At 43.0% G+C, this 15,496-nt stretch overlaps 1 protein-coding gene across 6 annotated transcripts in view; it reads left to right on the forward strand.

Moving 5' to 3' along the window:
• Nucleotides 1-2,455: 2,455 nt before the first annotated feature.
• The window catches only part of Map7d2 (MAP7 domain containing 2), a 128,717-nt gene continuing 115,676 nt past the window's right edge, over nt 2,456-15,496 (forward strand). For 2 of the 6 annotated variants that reach the window (XM_004866167.4, XM_004866168.4), the window contains exon 1: nt 2,468-2,651. In XM_004866167.4, the coding sequence (XP_004866224.1) occupies nt 2,525-2,651 (127 nt within the window). In that variant the 5' untranslated portion in view covers nt 2,468-2,524. Of the gene's footprint in view, nt 2,652-15,496 lie in introns of all 6 variants that reach the window. The other 4 variants (XM_087193647.1, XM_013066047.3, XM_004866169.4 and 1 more) reach the window with 3 other exon arrangements.

Here is a 15,496-nt window from a genome sequence, read left to right on the forward strand (position 1 = left end):
CCATAAAGAAGAATGAAATCATTTATAGGAAAACTGGTGGATTTTGAGACCATAATGTTAAGTGAAAAAAGTCAAACAAAAATATCACATGGTGGTTCTTGTATGGAAAATCCAAAAATATAAATTAAAGAGTAAAGTAAAGAAGACAGTAGGAAATGGAAGCAGACTTGGAGGAAGAGGAAGGGGATCAGGAAAGGGAGAGGGGAAGATAAGGGATGTAAAAAGCTCAAAATGATCAAGAAGTTACAGTAACTTACGTATTTCAAACATACACTAATATTTTAAAAAGGAAAATGCTAACAGCCCCCATGCTCTTAATAACTTTGCTTGATCTCTAAGTTAGAGCTTTCATATAGCTCCACATACTGGCCCTGACTTGCCCGCTTCCCTGCTCATTTGTCTCCCTGAATTCCCTCAGGCTTGCTCAACACTTGAACCCTGCTCCAGGCACACCTTGGGGTGTGTCAGGAACACATTTATCACAGAAACATTTTTGTGCCACAAAAGGACTCCTTCTAATCTTCTGCCTAGAGTCCCAGATGCCAGTTCCTGAGGCCTTCCACTCCATTTTTTAAAAATTGAGATATAATTAACACCATAAAATTCACCTGTTTAATATGTACACTTCATTGGGTTTTAGTATACCTACAGGTATGCAATGTTACTCTTAATTCTAGGACATTTCCATTGTTCCCCAAAGAAACTTGTATCCATTATTCAGCTTCATTTTGTGGGGCAGGCAGGGTACAAGGCATCAAATCCAAGAGCGCTCTACCACTGAGCTACATCTGCAGCCCATTTTATTTTGTTTAATTTTTTCAGTACTGGAGACTAAACCCCGGGCCTTCTGAAAGAGCTACATCCCAAGACCCTTTTAACTTTCTTTTGTTTTAATTTTGAGACAGGATCTTATTAAATTGCCCAGGTTGGCCTCAAATTTGTGATCTTTCCTCAGCCTTCCTAGTAGCTGGGATTACAGGCATGTACCCATGCCTGGCTTCAAATTCTTAATCGTAGATTTCCTTTCTCCCCCAGAATGGGAATGAAAACCTCCAGACCAGCAGCACTTTGGGAGGCTGAGGCCGGAGGATCGAAAGTTCAAGCCCAGCGGGGCCTGGTGGTACCTGCTTGTAATCCCAGCACTCCTGGGAGTTTGAGGCCAGCCTGGGCTACAAAGTGAGTTCAAGGCTGGCTTGAACTGGATAGAGAGACTCAAAAAAACAGACACAAATAGGAAAAAAAAAATTCAAGCCCAGCTTGGGCAGCTTGGGGAGACACTGTCTCAAAACAACAAAAATAAAATAGAGCTACGGATATAGCTCAGTGTGTCAGTGTGAATGCCCTGGCTTTAATACCCAGTAGTCAAAAAACATCCCCATCCAAGGTACAGCCTAAGGCTACATGGGGAAGGGTTACATCACTGGACAGACTTGGTAAACACCTAGAGGCTTGGGCTGACCAGGCAAAGATGTCTAATTCAATATGATTGGTTGTTATTTTGGGGTGCTCCCCAGCACCACAAACCCAAGGCCTCACACGTGCTAGGAAAGCACCGCCGAACTACACCAACCCCATTAAATATGTTTCTGAAAAAAATAAATTTCGTGGCAGGAATGACAGGACGTCCAGGGAGAGGACCCCTCCTCCCTTTCCTGACATCTACTTCCAAAGCAACAGGTTTAGCAATTTCTTGTGTAGGTCTTCCCAGAGAAGGCCTCTTCGGTGAGATTTTTGAAGTGTGCCTCATGCTCTGCTTTTCCTTGAATAGTGACCCCAGTTGCCTACTGGAGTCTGCTCTGGCATGCCCGCCTGGGATGAGGGCCTGCGTGTGTTGGTGGGGTTTTCACTTAGCCCTGCTTCTCAAGAACTGGAACCTGTGTTGGAGGATGTGTCCCTATGGTGTCTGCACACTCGACATTCACCTGAGGACCTAGCTCAGAACGGTATCCAGAGCTGCAGCAATTTGCAGACGCCCAGTGTGTGTAAATGTGCGTGAGCTGTGTAAGAATGTTCATTCCGGGAACACGTGGTTGCAGTGTGTGTGCTCTTCACACAGTGTGGATGTGTGTGCATGCTGTAACTGCAACCTACATCTATACATGTTTTGGGTGTGCACATTGCATGTGCGTGCTGAGGGTAAGTACTGTTTAAAGAACTGCGCACACAGTGCGCCTGCAGGTCTAGTGTGCATGCACTGTGTATGGGCAGCAGTAAGGAGCCATGGGTGCACTGTGGGAAGACTTGTGCATATTGCATGCTATTTGCACGCTGTAAGAACCGTTGTGCACATTGCACGTGCACGCTACTCGTGTGCTGTGTGAGAACCTGTGCGCCCATTGCAAAGCATACCCCGCGCGCGCGTTCTATGAGAAATGATGCGCATGCGGGTGCGCGAGGGTCCGGTGCGGCGCTGCGGACCAGTCTGAAGGCTGCGCGCGCGGTGTGAGAACGTGTGCGCATGCGGACGCGCGCGGGTCTGGTGCGGCGCGGCCGGGCAGTGCGCCTGTGCAGCCGGCGCATCCCAATGGAGCGTGGCGGCACTTTCGGGTCGGGAGCCCGCGGTGAGGGGGCTTCGCGGGGCATTCTGCTCCCCGGGAAGATGGCCGAGCAGAGCGCGGTGCGGACCTCGCCACTCAGCCACCGTCCTTCGGGTAGGGCCCTTGGAGTGCTCAGGGTGGGAGCCGGTTTAGCACCCCCCCCGGGGGGCGGGGCGGGCCGCGAAAGGCTGTAGTTCGAGGCAGTGAGGGTGGGGGGGCTGATAATCGCCTTTTGCCAGGTCTGGAGTTATCTGGGTGCGGGATTCCTGGAGGCTGCTCTCCTCTCTCTGCAGGTGGCCAGGACCTCTCCAAGTATGGCCTGGGCGAATGGATACGTCAGGGGGTGGCATTGCGTAGGTAGCAGGTGTGTTTGGGATGGAGGTAGCGAGGCCCACCCACGCTTGATGTTCGAGGGGGTTCTGGGATGCTCGCCCCTGTCCTCGAGAAAGAGCCAGTGTGGGGGACATTGAGGTGGCTCAGGCGATCTCCTGGGGTCCGCCTTGGCCTGCGCATCAGCGGTCTCAGCGTCCTGGAAAGCGCGCACCAGCGGTAGCTGCAGCCCACGCAAAAAGTGGCCCAGCCTTGCGCTTCTTGGTGTCCCTGGGGGGCAAAACCGGCGGGTCACACACTGGCAGGGACCGAGGGAGCAGCCCGGAGCTAGGTGTCCCCGCTGCCCACATGCGCTTACTGAGGTCTAGGATAGGCTGCCCAGGTATCTGGCCAGGTGGAGGCCCCTTTCACGTGACAGCACAGCGAATGAGACTGCTGCTGCTGAGAGCCATGGGGAGCTGGCCTCATACCGGCCACCCCAGGAGGGGATTGTGAGGAAATTGAGCAGAATTTGATAATCAGGTCTGGAGTCTTCTGGTGCTAACGTTCTGTAAAGTGGTTGCAGGTAGTGCGAGGGTGTAAGCAACTTGGAAACCGATTTCGTGCTGTTTTTCCTGGCAACACCTTTTATTTATTTTTTTAATATGAGCTATTTTTAAACATTTTTTACTGCAGTCTAGCAAGCATACAAAAACCGCAAAATCTTTGTATGATTTGGTGAATTATCACATAGCAAAGATATGAATGTTTTATATAAGATGGATCAAGAAAAGCAAAAAATCAAGGGAAATGTAAAACTTGCTTTTCATTGGAGTAGGGGGGAGCAGTTTCTGATTGGGCCTTCTGTTGCATCATTCATAGAAGGGAAGGGATGGCTTAAATCATTTTCAGTTTGTGTTTTTATCATTTTTTATTAAAGGCAAAACTTAATAAATACCACATGATAGTGATATGTATAAATACCTTTTAAACCTGTGCTTCTGTTTTCATCCATTTTGCTTGAGAACCTCAAGCTGCACCTGGTAGGGAAGAACCCAGAACCCATCCATCAGAGCTTGTCCTTCCTGGCAAAGGGAACCCTGTAAAATAAGACATTAAAAAGGGGAAGTTATGGGCGGGGGATTTAGCTCAGTGGTTCTGGCGCTTGCCTTGCAAGTGCAAGGTCCCGAGTTTGATCCCTGGTACCAAAAAAAAAGGGGGGGGGGTGTTATTTAAGTTTGTATTTTTATTTGTTTGAGAATTTAAATAATAGCTTATTTAGATGTTTGTTGTTCTAATCAGAGGTTCACATAGGACTCTATGGTTGGACCTTCAGTTTATCTGGGGATTTAAATTTATTTGAAGAAACTTGAGTAGAGGGATTCTTCTCTGTTTTTTGTTTGTTTGCTTGTTTGTTTTGTTTTTTTAGGTGAGGGTCTCACTATATTACCCAGGCTGGCCTCAAACTCAATCTTGCCGTGTCCTTCTGGATGGCAGGAATTATAGCCATGCACAGCTAAGGGGAGGGGAGGTCCTTAGTAAATTGTGTTTGGAAATTCTAACATAGAATCATTTAATGCACCCTGCTGAAATTAAGATTAGCTTAAAGCTCTTTTCCTTCATTTGAAATTGGAAATAATGAAGCCAGACATGGTGGTACACATCTGTAATCCCAACACTCTGGGAGGCTTAGGCAGGAAGGCTTGCAAGTCTGAGCTCATCCTGGGCAACTTAGACCCTGTTTCAAAATTTAAAAAAAAATTAAAAAGGGCTGGGATATAGTGTGTGAAAGTCCTGGTACCTCAAAAAAGAAGGAAAAAAATGGAAATAATGGAAAGACATGTGAAGTTGTTGTTTTCCAGTACTGGAGATTGAACCCAGGGTCTTCATATTGAGTTACCTACCCAGCCCTTATTTTTTACTTTTTATTTTGAGAAAGGGTCTCACTAAGTTGTTAACTTACCCAGGCTGAGCTCAAACGTGTAATCTTCCTGCTTCAGCCCCCTAGTGTGGTGTGAAAGTTTAAAGTATGAAACTTCCATGTACATTAAGGTTGACATGATAAATTGAAATGCTCAATTTTTTTATCGTGATCTATCCCGGATACTAATCATTTTGGGTTGCCCAAGGTTTTACCATGTAGGGCCCATTCCAAATAACAATGATCCTGCATTTCTAGATGATCAGCCATTGTTCCTAAGCTTGTGGTGGTTGCTGTGGGAGCTGCAGAAGACAGAAAGGCCTGATGTTTAGGCACTCTCATTTTAGCACAGTTGGGGGATACAAGTGGATGAGTGGTTTTCCTGAGAGCTGTTGTAGGATGCAGCAAGGGAACACTTCTGGTTGTTTCTTCTAGCCATATTGAAATCCTGTTTGTTCCCATTACTCACCAGTGATGTTGCATTTGTTCTTTTTTTTTTTTTACTTACCTCCAGAATAGAAATTACCAAATATACTGTTCTTTTTAATGCTTGAGTTAAGTGCACAGTGTAACAAATGAGGAGTAAGTACCTTTTGTTTCTGTCTGCTTAAAAACTTTAGCCAGCAGATAGGATCAGCAGATCTCAATTTTCATATCAGACTGCATCATTGTCACACAGGTCCTGTGCTCTTCTAGGCCTGAAATGCCCCCTTCTCCCCTTTACCCTTCAGGTATTCACTTCCTCTGGACCCTTTCCGTTAGAATTAATGTATAGTACTTTCTTCTGTCTGTGCCTGTAATACCTCCAGCAAAGCACTCTTTTTCTGCCTGTTACTTACATTAATTTTCTAATTCCTCTATGTTATAAATAATCCACTTGTCAACAAAAGACAGGCACTCCGTTGTGAGAAAAAGAAAAGTTTATTCCATTGAACAGACTAGAAATCAGAAGATTTTTAGCAGCTAGCTGGGAAAAGCCGACTTTATCACGTCCTTCCACATGTGGATGGGCTGACAATGGGAGAGAAATAGGGGCCGCTAGCTAGGAGAGATTTCATCCCTGAGAGGATGGGCTAACACCAAGGGGGAGAGAGATTAGCAATTAACTGGGAAAGGAATTAGGCTTATATAGGTATTGAAGGGGCTAAGAAATCTGGGGTGACATATTTATGACTTAGCCACCCAAGGATGGTCTGGACTGATATGTTTACAATTAATGGACTTTTCTTCAACGCCAGGGGTTGATAGACCATATATTTTTAGTTCATTTGCCTCACTTACTAGGAAGGTGCTGATATTTGTTAAAAGCAGCCTGTTTGTTTTCCCTGTTGACTTAGGGCAGGCCTGACACTCTAGTTATGTGTTCATTGAGTGCCATGGTATGTGGGACTCTGTGCTGGTCAGTATTGGTGCTAATAAAAGAATAGATTGAAATCCAGACTACCTGGGTGTGAATGTCAGCTGTACCCTTCCTTCTGTGTCACTTGGGGGAAGTTACTTGACATCTCTGAGTTTCACTTTTTTCACCTTTAATACAAAGACTGGGAAGACTGGGAGATGGAACACTGTTTTGAGGATGAAGCAGTCAGTGACTACAGCAGTGCCTGTCACATAGGAAGTTCCTGAGCTGGTTAAGTATTATTAACTATGTGCTTCTCAGATTGTTAGCCTGAGGGCAAAGCCTGGCTCCAGGTTTTAGGTGCCTGCCTCAGTGCCACCTGCTACAGAGAGTAGCTGGGTGGTCATCCTACCCTTCCTCAGGGTTTTTGTTCAGATAAGTCTATAACCAGTGCTTGCCAGTTGTTTTAAGCTGGGGGCAGTTATGCTTGGTTGAGTGCTCAGTAAGTACTCATGAGTTGGATTAAAGAAGTATGTCAGTGGAGAAATTTGAGGTAATGGAACTATAAAGCATGCTTCCTGAGATCGATTGAGCTTTCCGGTGTGTTCTGCCTGTAAATATTATGTTACTGAGTTGAACTCATTTGCCCATTGCTCCTGGCAGTTGGAAAAATGTCCACTGGATCTAAAAAACCCAACTACTTTATAATGGAAATTTGAGGAAGGGAGGTACAAATTATTTCCATTAAAACTACACTGACTACTGATAAACATATTGCCAGAGGCTTTGGATTAGCTGGGCACAAGGAGAAGCAACCATTGCCTCTGGATTGGTTGAGACTACAAGCAGGCTATGATGACAAGAATTGAGTTAAGGTTTCAGTATACATTTAAAAATGTAAAATAGTATTTTGATTAACCTCCATCTTTCCCTCTTTCCTCTTTCCTCTTGCCTTTTATAATTAAATTTAGGACATTTCAGAACTTTTATTCTTTAGTAAGGAGGTAATTGCTTTGAAGGAAAATGAGATTCCTTTTTTTAAAAAAAAAAAAAGATGGGATTCCTTGATGTCCTTCCACCTACATTCTTTCATCCTCTGACATGGAGTAGGATAATATAGGGTTATAAACTAGAAGTTTAAAAAACCTCCTCCAGGAATTCAAAGTAGGGTGGGGCTGAATAGCAAAGGTTGAGAGTTCCATTCCTAAGAAATCAGTTCTTTATCCTTTCTTTGAAGTGGCACTTATTTATTTTCTTACAATACTAGGGATTGAATCCAGAGCCTCACACATGTTAGGAAAGCACTCTTATCACTGAGCTACACCCTGGTCCTCAGAGTTTCGTTTAAAACCATTCTTTCTTTTTTTTTTTGCTTAAATTCTTTTATTGGTACATTTTAGGTATACAGTATGTTTACATTCATCATTGGGTGCTTGTACCTGTACATGATCTATCTTGGTTCTTATTTTTCCCCATTACCTGTGCGCCCTTCCCTATTTACATAGAGTTTGTTTCCATTTTTTCTTTTCTCATAATTTTTCCTCTCCCTTCTTTCCTTTTCCCTTCTCCTCCCACTTCCCCTACCCCTTTGGACCTTTTCTTCCTATTTCAAATTATCAATTATTAATTTTAATAGTTTTAATCCTTATTTACACTTTCAGTTTTTCACACTAGAGAAACTATTCGGTATTTACACCTGTGTCCTATTTATTTCACTTAAGAGTATGGCCTCAGGCCGGGGATTTAGCTCAGTGGTTCCACCACCTGCCTACCAAGCGCAAGGACCCAAGTTTGATCCCCAGTACCAAAAAAAAAAAAAAAAGTATGGCCTCAATGTGCATCCATTTAGCTATAAATGTCTCTACTTTCTCGTTCTTTATGGCTGAGTAGTACTCCATTTTATAAAAAAAACCACATTTTCTTTATCCAGTTTCCAGTTGATGGGCACTTGGGCTGCTTCCAAGCTTTAGCTATTATGAACACTCTGATCCTAAAACTGCTTGGACTTAAGGAGGTTGAGCTTGGACATTCATTGCTCTAGCATTCTTTTGGCAGTGGAAAGAACCACTGGGTCAGGAGGTAGTGGAACAAAGCTGTTTTTGGTTTGGGGCTCCTAGCTTTGTTTGGTGATGGCAATATAGGACTTAGCAGGACTTTCAGGGGAAACTGTTTAGTTTTTCTGACCATCAAGTTTCTTTTGCAGAGGAAGGAAAAATGGCTCCCCTTACCTCCTAGTATCTTTGGTTATGAATTAAGTTAACATAAAACAGATCAGTGGGAGAGATAACATGCTTAATTATATATGCACTGGAAATATGAGACTTGAGGAAGGGTGAGGTGATTGAAGCTTATATAGCATCTTGAGCTACAGAAAGAGCTTGGAACTTCTGGGTGGTAGCAGGGACACAAGTTGTGGGAGAGTGAGGGGATCAAATATATGGTGAATAAAGGTTGGCTTCTTATGCAGATAAAGTCTCTCAGGTAAAAGTTGTCTGGAGCAGCCCACTTCCTGATACAGATATATACTAGCATAGATTTCCTTCATAGATGTGAATTTCTTCTGCAAAACAGCTTAAAAGAGCTACTTCTACATCTCTTAGAATAAGGAGCCCAAAATGTGCTGAAAAAATCTATTTTGGAGTGGCATATTCTGTTCTCCTACATTCATATTTTGGGCTGGTGTGTCTGAGCCCCAGCACTGTCATTTCTGTTTTTCGAAGGGGGTGTAGTATGGTCCTGGGGATTGAAGCCAAGGCTGTGTTCAGGCTAAACATGTGCTCTACTGCTGAGCTACATCCTCAGCTGTGTCATTTCTTCTTTTTCAGGTAGTCCACCTTCTTCAGTGTTTTGGCTTTTTTAAAGAGTATCTCATCTTCTGTAGTAACTACATCGACTGACTTAAAAAAGAAGAATTCACAGGGTTGATTTGTGTAGGTGAAATACAGGGATGCATTTCTGGGTGATATTGGTAAATGTCTTAGTAAGCCTTTGGGGAGGATTTGATGAGATACATTGCCTGCTGATAGGATAGTGTTTCCTGGTTTTGGGCAACTGTTTGTGAACTGAGTTAGGGTTTGTTTTTGATTTTGTTTTTTGAGATGAGGGTCTCACTATGTATTCTAGGCTGACCTTGAACTCACTTTGTAGCCCAAGCTGGCCTCGAACTCATGGGGATCCTGCTGCCTCAGCCTCCCAGTGCTGGGATGACAGGCACGTGCTACCGTGCCTGGCTTGAGCTAGGTTTAAACTTGAAAACTTCCCCTGGCCTTGCTCTCCAGCCTCTTTGGAAAAGAATTGTACCAGAAGAAGAAAGAAGAGTTGATTGGGGCACAGAGAATCGCCCACTCTCTGCCTCATATCTGAGGTGGCCCCCTTGGAATGTGGAATTCACCATCTCATCATTTGAGGCTGTGGGGCAGATTAGACTTCTAGATTCCCCCTGCATCTGCCTCTGAGATCAGTCTGAATACAAGCTCTGATCTGCTTTTCTGTTAGGAAGCATTTGTTTACTTCTTGCCTAAGAACTTTTCCCTTTTAAAAAAGCCTTGCAATTAGCAGAGTTTGTGATTTAAGCAAATGAAAAACAAGTATGAGTGAGGTACACACGTACAAAGTGAGGGATCATGGTCATGCCAAATGCCTGAGATTCCTTGGGTTGGCAGGGTCTGTCCCCAGGGTTCATAGCTTCTAGCTAGTGCTAAGTTCATTCACCATCTGAAAATACTCCCTTTTCTTTTCAATAACAAGTAGGCTTGTCTCGTGGCCCCCAGACAACCCTTTGGAACCTATCTTGCTCCTTTGTCACATCAGCCTTTCATTTTTACCCTTCCCTCATTTCTGTACTAACAGCTTTATTGAGATAAAATTCATATATTATACATTTCACCCACTCCAAATGCACAGTTGAGTGGTTTTTGGTGTACTCACAGAGTGGTATGGTCATTAGCACAATCCATTTTAGAACATTTTCATCACTCTCCAAAGAAATTCTCTACCAATTAGCCATCATTCTTCATTCTCCCTCACCTATCCACTGTTCTACTCCCAAGAATTGCTTTTGCCCTGAGGCCTTGCCGGTTCATCTCCCATGCAACCTTACTCCTCAGGGCCAGTAAAACACTTAGAACTTGAATGCAACCTTCCCCAGTAATGTACAGTTATGTACTACCACACACATAGTACTTCTAATTCCCCCAATACTGGTGGTAACTACTGCTAATTGTTGAGCACTTATGTACTAAGCACCACTATAAGTTGCCCAGGCTGGGCTGGAACTTGCAGTCCTCCTGCCTCAGCTTCCCAGAGTGTTGAGTTCACAGGCATGTACCACCACATCCAGCCTATTATCAGTTCTTATTATATATTATTTTATTTCTTTCCTCACAACTACCTTTATACTGTTTTTTCCCCAATTTTAGAGATGTTTCAGACATCTATTATGATATAATGAATTGCTCCAAAACATCATTTCTCACAATTCTGGGGTTTGGTTGGCTATGTGAGCTATTCTTCTGCTCCGTTTGGGTCACATGGAGTCACTCCTGCCACAGCAGTCAACTGGAAGCTCATTTGGGCTTGAAATGTCCAAGATGGCCTCTCAGTATCCAGATGTCTAACTGCAGGAAGTCTGTCCTAGACTGCCTAACAGCATAGCAGCTGTGCTTCAAGAGTGAGGAAGCATAAATTTCCAGTTCTCTTGAGGTCTGGGCTAGAAGTGCCAGAATGTCACTTTTTTTTCCAGTACTGGGGATTGAAACCAGAAGTATTCTGCCCCTGAGCTTCATCTCCATCCTATTTTAAAATTTTATTTTGAGACAGGGTCTCACTAAGTTGCCCAGGCTGGCCTGGAATTTATGATCCTCCTACCTCAGCCTCCCAAATAGCTGGTATTACAGGTGAGTCCCATCACACCCAGCTTCAGAATGTCACTTTTGCTGCATTTAATAGTCAAAGGCCAACCCGGATTTAAGGGGAGAGAAAATAGACTCCATACCCTAGTGTGAGGGGTAGCATGCACCTACTAGCAAAGGAGGAATGGTTAGTGTTCCTGTTTGAAATTTCTACTGCAGTGGATAAATACATGACAATTAAGAAAGACCCAGTAATTTGCCCAAGGGCACACAGTAAGTACCAGGCCAGGCTTTACACCCAAGTGTATTCAACACCAGAGTTTTTTTTAACCTTCATGCCACTGTGTCTCCACAAACAGATGATGATAACCTTCTTTTGCACACAGGCTGTGCCTCCCATATTTTCTGGACCATTCTCAGTATTGTCTGTGCACATCTTACAAGGATATTGTGTATCTTTTCCTTAGGAGAGAGTTGTTTTTCTCCCCAGTTGTGATGAGGACCTTATTCCATAGAATTATAGCAAAAATATTAACTAAAATCCTTAGAGGAAGAGACGTTCCATTTATTGGCACATACTCAGGGACTTTGCTTTCTAAATTAGTACCATCCTGTTTCTGCAGTGATAGGAAGCCTGAGTGACTGGAATGAGATTTTTTTTTTGAGTCAGGGTCTCACTTTGTAGTTCAGACTGGCCCTGAACTCACTATGTAGCCCAGGCTGGCCTCACACTTGCAGTGATCCTCCTGTCTCAGCCTCCCGCCCCAGTGCTGGGATTACAGGTGTGCACCCCCACATCCAGCCAGACGTTCCATTTAATAGAATCCACTGGTCTGCTAGGAAGTGGCCCCCATCCTTTTCTGCCTTTAACATTGAGGATCTTTGAAGACAGCTTTTCTGGCTAGGAAGTTATATTGGACATGATTGAGCATTAAGGCTTTTGCTGTACCTCTGGGCCATCTCTGAAAGAATTGAAGAAAACTGTCTGATACTTTAGGCTGATGTGTCTAAAACTAATTTTGGTAAAGAACCAAATTTGGGTTTTCTTTTTAAATTCTAATCTGCTGTTGGCTAATATCTTGGTAAAATAAAATAAAGAAGACTTACTAGAAAAAATAAAAGACATGAAAATTACAAATCCTAATTTGTAAATATTAGATGCTATTAAATACTAGATTTGAAGATGCCAGTGAATATGAAATTACTCTTTAAAATTGCCATAAATGTTTCTAAAATGCATACTGCCAGTTAGTGTCCTTATCATGGACCAATAATGAACAATAAGGAGACCAGCACTCATATATAGGCCACATGCCACGCTTTGGGTAGCTCTGCTATGGGCCAGCATTTCCTAGAGGGTTTGACCATAAGAGAGTTTTAGGTTGCACATGGACAAACATCTTTTCAATTTTGAGTTAATAGTTCTATGGATTCTTTAGTTGTATTATAAAAATACAACTGATATATCAAACCATGGTTTCATGAATAGTGTCAGAATGTGTGGAAATAAAGGCAACTTAAAGAAAAATACTAACTAATAGGATAGGTCAGTGCTGGCTAATAAAAGTAGAATTCTAGCCACATATGCATAATTTTAAATTTTCTAGTAGCCACATTAACAGATAAAATTAATATATAATTTGTCTAACTTAATATATCCAAAATATTTCATTGTATAGTTAATATAAAGTTATTAAGGATACATCTTACATTGTCTGTATTTTATACTTCCAGCATGTCTCCATTTGGACTAGGCATGCTTTAATTGCTCAGTAGCCATTTGCTGGTGGCTCCTGCCTTGGACAGCACTGATCTAGAATGTCTTCATCATGGCAGAGTTCTGTGGTCCAGATTGGACCTCATGGGCCATGAGTCAATACCGCCTCATGGGTCAATACCACCATGGTATTGAGTGTGGTTAAAGTGCTATCAAAGTATGGTATGAAGGTGTGGTGTTGAGGCCAGCTTCAATTTCCTTTGTGTGAATAAGGTGCATGGAAATGGAAAGGTGCTCTAATAAATGGTCTCCCCTCCAGTAGGACAGAGCAGGGCTGGATCCCTGGATTCTTGAAGGAAGAAACTGCTTTTGATTTTCCCAGTATGAGCAAGGGGAGTGCACTGGGGCTGTGACTAGTGTGCTCCTTATGCAGATTGTTGTCTTGGGGACCTGACAGGCTGTAGAAATGGGGTGGGTTTGGATTCATGGTAATTGTTAGACTGTTATTGAAAGAAAACAGTATTTTTTTTTTTAAATCCACATAACTGTAACTGTGGAAGGAGAGAGCCATGTTAACCAGCTCAGGAACTTCCAGGTTTTGTGTTGGGGTCCCTTGAGGAATCCCCCACTGCTGCGTAGGGTAGGGTCTGGATGTCATGGGCTCTGTGAGGTTGGATTTACTCATCTCACCCCCCAGGGCGAATGCCGTTCCTTTCTGCAGAGGACATTAATATTGGTTATGCCCAAGGCAGGCTGTAGAGCGTTAACCCCACAGGAAAAAAAAAAAAAAAAAAAGAAAGAAACCTGCTGCCTCTAGGGAGCCAGGACTTGGCTGCTTTCCAGAACTTTTCTATTAAGCAGATCCCTCTATAGCAGCATTTTTCAAAGTACGTTTCAGCAGTTCCAATTGTAACACAGGTTTTTCTGCATGTTACATACTCCTCTTACATAATCGTGAGGTTAAATATTAGCATACTAAACACTGAAGTCATACCTAGCTAAGTTTAATTTGTTAACTTATTTTATTTGACGAGAGAATCCTTTTTGTCCCTCCTTTCCTTCCGCTCTTCCTCTTTTCCTCTTCTCTCTCCTTCCCCCCTTCCTCCCACCTCCCTCTTTCCTCTCTTCCCTCTTCCTTTCCTTCAGTTCTTTAATCCTTCCCTACTTCCCCTTCCCTCATTCCTTTTTTCGTTCTTTTTTTTCATCTATCCTTTTACCTAGCACATATAAGCATCCTCTTTAAAGAATGTTCAAGAAACACACTTGGGTAAATAATATTTTTCAAGTTTCTGGTGGTCACATTTGATCACATTTTTCTTTTTCAAAGGATTGATTCTGTAAACCTGGATTACTCTGTCTAGGAAGGTTTATCAGGAATCTGTGTGTGTGTGTGTGTGTGTGTGTGTGTGTGTGTGTGTGTGTGTGTGTGTGTGAATGTGAGTGTTTCAGTAGTATTTTCTTGTTGATATATTTTTTCCATGTAACCAATTCTATTCTGCTTTTTTCAGGCATGCTGTATTTTCTAATGCCATATCATCTTCTTCTTTGATTTTCAGGATAATTCAATAAACTCTTTGCTGTCCTTAAAAAAAAAAAAAGTTGACCCCACAATTAGCTTGTTTATAGAAGCTAGTTTGGCTGAAGCCTTTGTGCCGAGGTCAGAGTAACTTGCACGCAAATTCCGTACCCACAACTAAAACCTTCTGACTAGAAGGACAATGTTCTAATTACAATCATATATTTTGTCTATTCTGTTCCTAATTCAAGAATACTTTGTCTTGTCCTTTCTGAGCCTTGTTTACATTAATTCCCATAGAAACCACATGTCGCCTTTACCCCAGTTGATTGCCAATAAAAGTCAGTGCCTAGGCTGGGGATTTAGCTCAGTGGTTCCACCTGCCTCACAAGCAAAAGGTCCTGAATTCGATCCCTGGTACCAAAAAGAGAAAAAAAAAGTCAGTGCCTGGGACTGTCCAGCACCTTTGTTGGTTACACAGGCATTGGTCATCCTGGCACCCTGCTTTCTCTCTCTTAGTTCTGTCTCTTAGTGTATTTTTTTCTCAGGCCTGTGTCACACACTGGGCAGGTAGGTACTGGAACCTGACTATAGGGATCTCCAGCACCTTTCTAGTGCCTTGTTACAGAAGCCACCCGCTAATTCTGACCAGTCTGTTAGGACAGCTGCCCTAACTCTGGGAACTACATTGTTAGGCAGTTCCAATGTATTCTGGGCTGGTTCTGGCTCTCTTGTTCTAAGGTTTGTGGTGAGAGAGCTGGTGTTGACTATAAAAGGCCTTAATGGGCAAGACCAGTTACCCAGCATCTGCTTCAGGACCCACAGGACAAGTCCTTGCCCGGACGAAGTTGTCCCCAGAGCAGTTAGTCAGCCTCTACTTTGGACGAAGTCCTTAAGAATTGGCTGTTCAAGGGAACAAACGTGAGGGGTGACTAGGAGTGGAAGGGGAGATAAGAATAAAGATGTGACATGTACAAGAACCTAATAACCCCAATTAATGTACACATTATAGGCCATACCATGAGCTAAGACATAATAGACCAGATTGGGCACATTCAGGGTGGTATGGCTGTAGCTAAGACAAATAATACCAACAGGAATGAAAAATGGGATAGGGGAACTGGAGAAGGAGGGAGGGGAGGGGAAGGAGATTTAGAAAAAGAAACAAGCTGTAATATGTACATCTAACCACTCCCCAAGACAATTGAAAACTACATGAACTGCAAACATGTACAAATGAAATTTTTTAAAAAATGTTTTAAAAAGAGTTGACTGTTGTTTTAACAAGCCAACCAGGGATCAAACTC

This window comes from Heterocephalus glaber, unplaced genomic scaffold, assembly GCF_053883595.1.
Source record: "Heterocephalus glaber isolate CG9 unplaced genomic scaffold, H.glaber_assembly_v1.0 deba00001594, whole genome shotgun sequence".
Taxonomy (NCBI): Eukaryota; Metazoa; Chordata; class Mammalia; order Rodentia; family Bathyergidae; genus Heterocephalus; species Heterocephalus glaber.